Here is a 7,307-nt window from a genome sequence, read left to right on the forward strand (position 1 = left end):
CCTCCTCAGTACCTAGGATTACAGGTGTGAGCCACCGGTGTCCGTCTTCAGAGAGGGTTCTTGTATACAGCCCCAGATTTGCTTCAAATTTACAATATTCCTGCCCCAATCTCCAGAATGATGAGGTGACATATATATGCCACCATGCCTTGCTTCCACGTCACAGTTAAATTTTAAACAAGTTTACAACCCATCAAATTACTTTCATAACCTTTGCTAAATACTTAATATTAGTATAACTATGAAATACATAGAGAACACCTGTCCTCTAGGATAAAGGCAGCTCATGAACGAAATGAAATTCTGGAGCACAAGACAAGAAGAAATAAATAAATTTAGAAACATCTACAACACGCTCATTTAGAATCATCGTATACCATCTAGCAAGCAATGTACCAACTAAGGTTAAGATAAATTCTGGCATATATATGAAAATTATTTAACATAATAAATAATACTCACTTGGAAATTATTCTAAAAAGAAAATCTGAATCATGTCTAAAGACAGTTTTATATCTGTTACTGTGTTTTATGTCTGTGTTAAAAGAGTAATTCTGAGTTGATTTTGGGAATGAAATTCTATTACAACTAAAACAGGATGAGTAAGTCAAGTACGGTGGTTGCATTCTTCACATACTCAGAAGACTGAGACAGGAAGAGCACTTAACCATGAGTTCAAGACAAGCCTAAGGGTCTGGCAATGTGGTTTAGTGGCATGCTTGCCTAGCATGCATGAAGGCCTAGGTTCAATTCTTGAGTACCATATAAACAGAGTAACCCAGAAGTGGTGCTGTAGCTCAAGTGGTAGAGTGCTAGCCTTGAGCAAAAGCTCAAGGACAGTGTATAGGCCCTGAGTTCAAGCCCCCCAGCAACATAGCAAGCCCCTGTCTCAGAACAAACACAAAAACAAGGAGCACACAAAATCATTGCTTTGGTCATCAGGCTTGGTATTAGAGGATACCTGGTAGATATAGTGTGGACCTCATAATACAAAAAACATTTTTAGGGGCTGGGAAAGTGGCTCAGTGGTAGAGTGCTTGCCCTGGGTTCGATTCCTCAGCACCACATAAGCAGAAAAAGCTGGAAGTGGTACTGTGGCTCAAGTGGTAGAGCACTATCCTTGAGCTGAAGAGCTGAGGGACAGCGCCCAGGCCCAGAGTTCAGGCCCCACGACCGGCAAAAAAAAAACACTTAAAAAAAAAAAAACAAAAAAAAACATTTTTATTATAGTAATTGCCTTTATACCAATATCATAAACATCAAAATATATCTGGAATACTGTAATAATCACAATGCATGCTCACATGAATGCGCGCGCGCGCGCGCACACACACACACACACACACACAAAATGATATGCTCATTGACAAAGTGTAGCTCACTGTTGATGTTGGGTGACTCTGTTTTCTCCTCATTTTCAGTCATCATATCTGACATTGTAAGCAAATCTGTATCAAGAGGATCTGAAGAAACTTTGCTTTTTAGCTCAATTGCTGCAGGCATCTTCTCAGTGCTATCCAATGGAGCAGGCAGAAAAACAGGAACGGGCACCTAATTAATCAAATTATTTAGTGTTAGGTTACTGCACAATAAAAGATATTCTCCCAAGTAAATAATTACTGATACATGGTTTATTTATATCACATTTTTTTAAAGCCTAGGAAAGAACATAAACTAAGATGTGAAGTCTAACAAAGAAAGCCCAAAATGGATATAGGTTATTACTTTTTGAAATAAAAGTTGAAGATGGGAGCTGCTGGCTCACACCTGTAACCCTTGCGACTAAGGAGGCTGAGATCTGTGTGCAGTTCAGAGCCAGCCTGGACAGGAAAGTCCATGAGGCTCTTTTTATCTCCAATTAACTGCCAGAAAATTAGAAGGGGTGGTGTGTCCAGGCCCTGAGTTCAAGCCCCATAACCACCAACAACAACAACAAAGCTGAGAGAAAATAAGGTTTTTTTTTAACGATGTTGGTTTGTTTGATGATGTTGTTTGTTTCTTTTTTTCTAGTCCTAGACTTGAACTGGGCCCTCACAAGTCACTGAGCTTGTGTGCTCAAGGCCAGTACCCTACTATGGAGCCTTGGTTCCACTTCCAGTTTTTTTGGGTGGTTAACTGAGATAAAAGGATCCTGACTGGGCACGGGTGGCTCAGGCCTATAATCCTAGCTATTCACAAGGCTGAGATCTGAGGATAGCAGTTGGAAGCAGGTCTGAGCAGGAAAGTCCATGAGACTCTTATCTCCACTTAACTCCCAGAAACCCGGAAGTGGTACTATGGCTCAAAGTAGTAGGACACTAGCCTTGTACAATAAAGCTCAGGGACAGTGCCCTGAGTTGAAGCACCATGACTAACCAAAAAAAAAAAAAAAAGACTTCTGGATTTTCTGCCGTGAGTAACTTTGAGCCAAAATCCTCAGATCTCAGCCTCCTGAACAGCTAGGATTAGAGGTGAGTGCCACTGGCAGCCGGAAAATAAAATTTGAAATATTTCTTTCTTCCAGGTGAATGTAATATCTAAGATTGTACATAGTGTTCAAAGTATTACAAGTAATTTGGGATAAAATTCAGGTTTGGGTAGAAAAGTGTGTGTGTGTGTGTGTGTGCGTGCGCGCATGCACGGGCACACATGTGTGTGCAAGCACATGAATGTGCACATAAACACATAGGTATGTGCATGCATGCTGGGCCTGGGGCTTGAACTCAGGGCGTGGGCACTATCCCTGAGTTTTTTTGTATTCAAGGCTAGTGCTCTACTACTTGCTCTAATTCTAGATTTTTGGTGGTTAATTAGAGGTAGAGTCTTAAGGACTTTCCTGCATAGGCTGGCTTTGAACCATGATCTTCAGATCTCAGTCTCCTGAGTAGCTAAAATTACACGTATGAGTCGCCAAGCCAACCAGCTAAAATTGTTTTAAATAAAAGTCTAGGGCTGGAAAGGTGGCTCAGTGGTAGAGCGCTTGCCTTGCATGCATGAAGCCCTGGGTTCAATTCCTCAGCACCTCATAAGCAAAAAGAAAAAAGCTGGAAGTGACGCTGTGGCTCAAGTGGTAGAGCGCTAGCCTTCAGCTGAAGAGCTGAGGGACAGCGCCCAGGCCCAGAGTTCAGGCCCCACAACTGGACCCCCCCCAAAAAAAAATAAAAAAAAAATAAAAATAAATAAAAGTCTAGTCTATGCTTCTGTTTTAATCCTTTTATCTTCAAATATTTCCTGTGAAAATAAGCTTAAATATAAACCACAATATGCACAGAGAAGATATAAATATTTGCTAAACTATCAAGAATAAATATTGAACTGATTAAACACAAAACATGACTTAATGGAGATTTAACCAAATCTAAGTGGGAAGAGAGCCAAGGATGGCCTCCCCATCTACACTAAAAACTAAGTTAGCAACTGCAACTCACCCTGTGCCTAGAATAGAGTTTAAAAAATGGAAGAGAATAAACTTCAACTTACAGGAACAGGAACTGTAGTAGGAACAGGAATATTTTGGCTATACATGTGCATAGGAACTGGGACATACACAGGCACAGGGATAGGCACTGGGACATATTCCGTTTTCCAATTTTCATCTAAAAACAAATATAAATATATCAGGAACAGTACATAAATAATTGTTCAGTGTTGAAAAAAAGCTAAGCAACACAGAAAAATTTAACTACCCCAGTACTCATTTAGTGGAAATTTCTAGTTACTATAAGATTTGATTACTTAAAAACAGCAAAAATTAGCTAGCACCGGTGGTTCACGCCTATAATCCTAACTACTCAGGAGGCTGAGATTTGAGGATCGAGGTTCAAAGCCAACCCAGGCAGGAAAATCCAAGAAAGTCCGTCAGATTCTCATCTCCAATAGATCACTCAGAAAACCCGAAGTGGCACTGTGGCTCAAGTGGTAGAACACTTGCCTTGAGCTGAAGAGCTGAAGGACAGCATTCAGGACCAGAGTTCAAGCCCCATGACCATCAAAAAAAAAAAAAAAAAAGGCTGGGAAGGTGGCTCAGTGGTAGAGCGCTTGCCTTGCATGCCTGAGGCCCTGGGTTCGATTCCTTAGCACCACATAAGCAAAAAGAAAAAAGCCCGAAGTGGCGCTGTGGCTCAAGTGGTAGAGCACTAGCCTTGAGCTGAAGAGCTGAGGGACAGCGCCCAGGCCCAGAGTTCAGGCCCCACGACCGGACCAAAAAAGTAAATAAATAAATAAAAGAAGCTGCTTTTTCCTAGGGAGTACAAGTAGAATTTTAAGGTGGCTCATGCCTGTCATCCTATCTACTCACGGGATCATAATTTGAAGTTAGCCAGGATAAGAAAATCTGTGAGATTTATCTCCAGTCAACCATCAAAAGCCAGAAGTTAAGCTGTGGCTCAAGTAGAAGTACTCTTTCACTCTTTCCAATCTTGCAGTGTGTGTGTGTGGGGGGGGGGTTGTAAAAGAGACACCTACTAGCCTTTTTGCTGGTTAACTGGAGATAAGAGTCTTTGGGATTTGACTGCCCAAAATAGCTTCAAATCATGATCCTCCATATCTCAAGCTCCTGAGTAGCTAGGATTATAGACATGAGCCACCAGCATCCATCTCAAGAAAATGTTTGATAGTTTTTTATGTGTTTTTGCATGTATGTGTGTGAGGGTCCTGGGTACTGACCCTGAGCCTTTTTATTTAACAAGGCTCGCATTCTACCACTTAAGCCACAGCTCCACTTCTGGCTTTTTGGTGGTTAAGAGATAAAAGTCCACAGATGCTGAGTTAGGTTCTGGTGGCTCATGCCTGTAGTAATCCTAGCTACTAAGAAGGTAGAGGGCTGGGAAGGCGGCTCAGTGGTAGAGCGTTTGCCTTGCATGCATGAGGCCCTGGGTTCGATTCCTCAGCACCACATAAGCAAAAAGAAAAAAAAAAATGGAAGTGCCACTGTGGCTCAAGTGGTAGAGTGCTGGCCTTGAGCTGAAGAGCATCCAGGCCCAGAGGATCATGGTTCAAAACCAGCCCAGGCAGGAGAATTTGTGAGACTCTTATCTTCTATTAATCACAAAAATTTAGAAAGTGGCACTGTGGCTCTAGTGATAAAGAGTGCTAGCCTTGAGCAAAAGGAGACCAGAGACAGCACACAGACATAGAGTTCAAAACCCAAGACCAGGAAAGAGAGAGGGAAAAAAAAAAAAAAAAACTTCTCACAGACTTTCCTGCCCCAGCTAACTTTGAACTTCAATCCACAAATCCCAGCCTCCCAATTATCTAGGATTATAAGCATAAACCACTGGTTAAATTCTTTTTTTTTTAATTTGCTTACATTAGTTCTATACACAGGAAGGGATTTCACTGATACATTTCCACACATTTACTTTTCTGGCCTTTATAAAAGACTATCTGATCATAAATGATATGCAATATTCAAGAAAACAGCCAAAGTTAGATAAGTAAAAATCAGAAGAAAATGACCCAACAATTCTATTCCGTAGCCTGTCACAAAACAGAAGTATACATTTTTAGCCAATACGGTACAGGGTAGGGAACAATAAGGCAAAATTTCCTAAGTTACCTGTTTGGGAAGATTTAGACTGCATGTGAGGTTTACAGTAAGTAGCTTTTGTCATTGTCAAAGGTTTACAAAGAACCGCTTTGTTCTTCATCTCTTTGTTTGGTGTTGGAGAAGGGGGTGGTGCTGAACCCTACAAAGAAGCAAAAAGAAACATTTTTTGACAGTCTTACCATTACTTCTTGATGCTTATGAATATATAGTTTCTAAGGCTTAAGGAGGAAACACACAGACAAGAAAAGTAATATCAAATTGTGTTATTGCTATGTGTACCAGTCTTAACTATAGAGGATCAATGTAAATCTTAGCCTTAGGCTGGTTATTTATTCTACAAATTTATGTTTCATTCAAAAGACACCATAGGCAAGCAAGTTTTTAAAAAATACAATTCTCTTTTACATACCAAATAAAGGTTATGAAGCTAAACTATGAAAATTTGGCTCTTTCTAATACCATCTTCCTTCACATCATCAAAATCTTCTCTAGTCATTCACAGTTGTATTTTTTTTTTCTTTTGTTACTCATGGGGCTTGAACTTTGGGCCTGGGTGCTGTCCCTCAGCTCTTCATCTCAAGGCTAATGCTCTACCACCTGAGCCACAGTGCCACTTCAGGTTTCCTGAGTGGTTTATTTACTGGAGATAAGAGTCTCTTGGCCGGGCTGGGATGGTGGCTCTGTGGCAAAGTGCTTGCCTTGCATGCATGCGACCCTGGGTTTGATTTCTCAGCACCACATAAGCAGAAAAAGCCAGAAGTGGCGCTGTGGCTCCAGTGGTAGAACGCTGCTCGCCTTGAGCTGAAGAGCTGATGGACAGTGCCTAGGCCTAGAGTTCAAGCCCCACATCCAACAACAACAAAAAATCTCATGGCCTTTCCTGCCCAGGCTGTCTTTGAACTGCGATCCTCAGATCTCAGCCTCCTGAGTAGCTAGGATTACAGGCATGAGCCACCGGCACTCGGCTCATTCGCTGTTTTTAATAGTTCTGTTTTCTCTACATACTCAGTGACTTATAAGTTAGGGAAACATTTTTTCTTCAATTAAATGTTTGATGCTGTCATAGGCTGTCAAAAAAATAAGTTGTGGGCTGGGAACATGACTTAGTGGTAAAGGGCTTGCCTGTCATGCATGAAGCTGGGGGTTCAGTTCCTCAGTACCACATAAACAGAAAAATCTGGAAGTGGTGCTGTGGCTCAAGTCAAGTGATAGAGTGCTAGCCTTGAGCAAAAGAAGTCAAGAACAATGCCCAAGTCCCGAGTTCAAGCCCCAAGACTGGCAAAAAAAAAAAAAAAAAAAGTTGTGTAGAGGATTCACTTCCAATTGTATACTGTGGCAATATCCTTGTTAGAATCAAGAGCATTAAAAGTTACACTTGTCATGTAGTAACCCTTCAAAGGTTTTAGTACACAGTGATAATGGTTAAAGATTAAGAAAGATCTAAGAAGCTGGGTCCCAGTGGCTCATTCCTGTAATCTTAGCTACACAGGAGGCTGAACACTGAGGATCTCAGTATGAAGACAGCCTGGGCAGGTAAAGTCCATGAGACTCCATCTCTAAAAAACTACTCAGAAAAAGCTGGAAGTAGTACTGTGGCTCAAGTGGTAGAGCACTACTAGTTAGTTTCCAGTGCAAAGAGGCTCAAGGACAGTGCCCAGGCCATGCGTTCAAGCCCTAGAACCAGCGAAAGAAAGAAAGAAAGAAAGAAAGAAAGAAAGAAAGAAAGAAAGAAAGAAAGAAAGAAAGAAAGAAAGAAAGAAAGAAAGAAAGAAAGAAAGAA

At 41.2% G+C, this 7,307-nt stretch overlaps 1 protein-coding gene across 4 annotated transcripts in view; it reads right to left on the minus strand.

Moving 5' to 3' along the window:
• Zmym2 (zinc finger, MYM-type 2) overlaps window positions 1–7,307 on the minus strand; it is a 111,597-nt gene that overhangs the window by 23,013 nt on the left and 81,277 nt on the right. For all 4 annotated transcript variants that reach the window (XM_013010028.1, XM_013010014.1, XM_013010021.1 and 1 more), the window contains 3 exons: window positions 5,537–5,666; window positions 3,460–3,575; window positions 1,383–1,551 (listed from right to left, as the gene is read on the minus strand). In XM_013010028.1, coding sequence (XP_012865482.1) covers window positions 1,383–1,551; window positions 3,460–3,575; window positions 5,537–5,666 — 415 coding nt within the window. The remainder of the gene's footprint in view (window positions 1–1,382; window positions 1,552–3,459; window positions 3,576–5,536; window positions 5,667–7,307) is intronic.

This window comes from Dipodomys ordii, unplaced genomic scaffold, assembly GCF_000151885.1.
Source record: "Dipodomys ordii isolate 6190 unplaced genomic scaffold, Dord_2.0 Scaffold1, whole genome shotgun sequence".
Lineage (NCBI taxonomy): Eukaryota > Metazoa > Chordata > Mammalia > Rodentia > Heteromyidae > Dipodomys > Dipodomys ordii.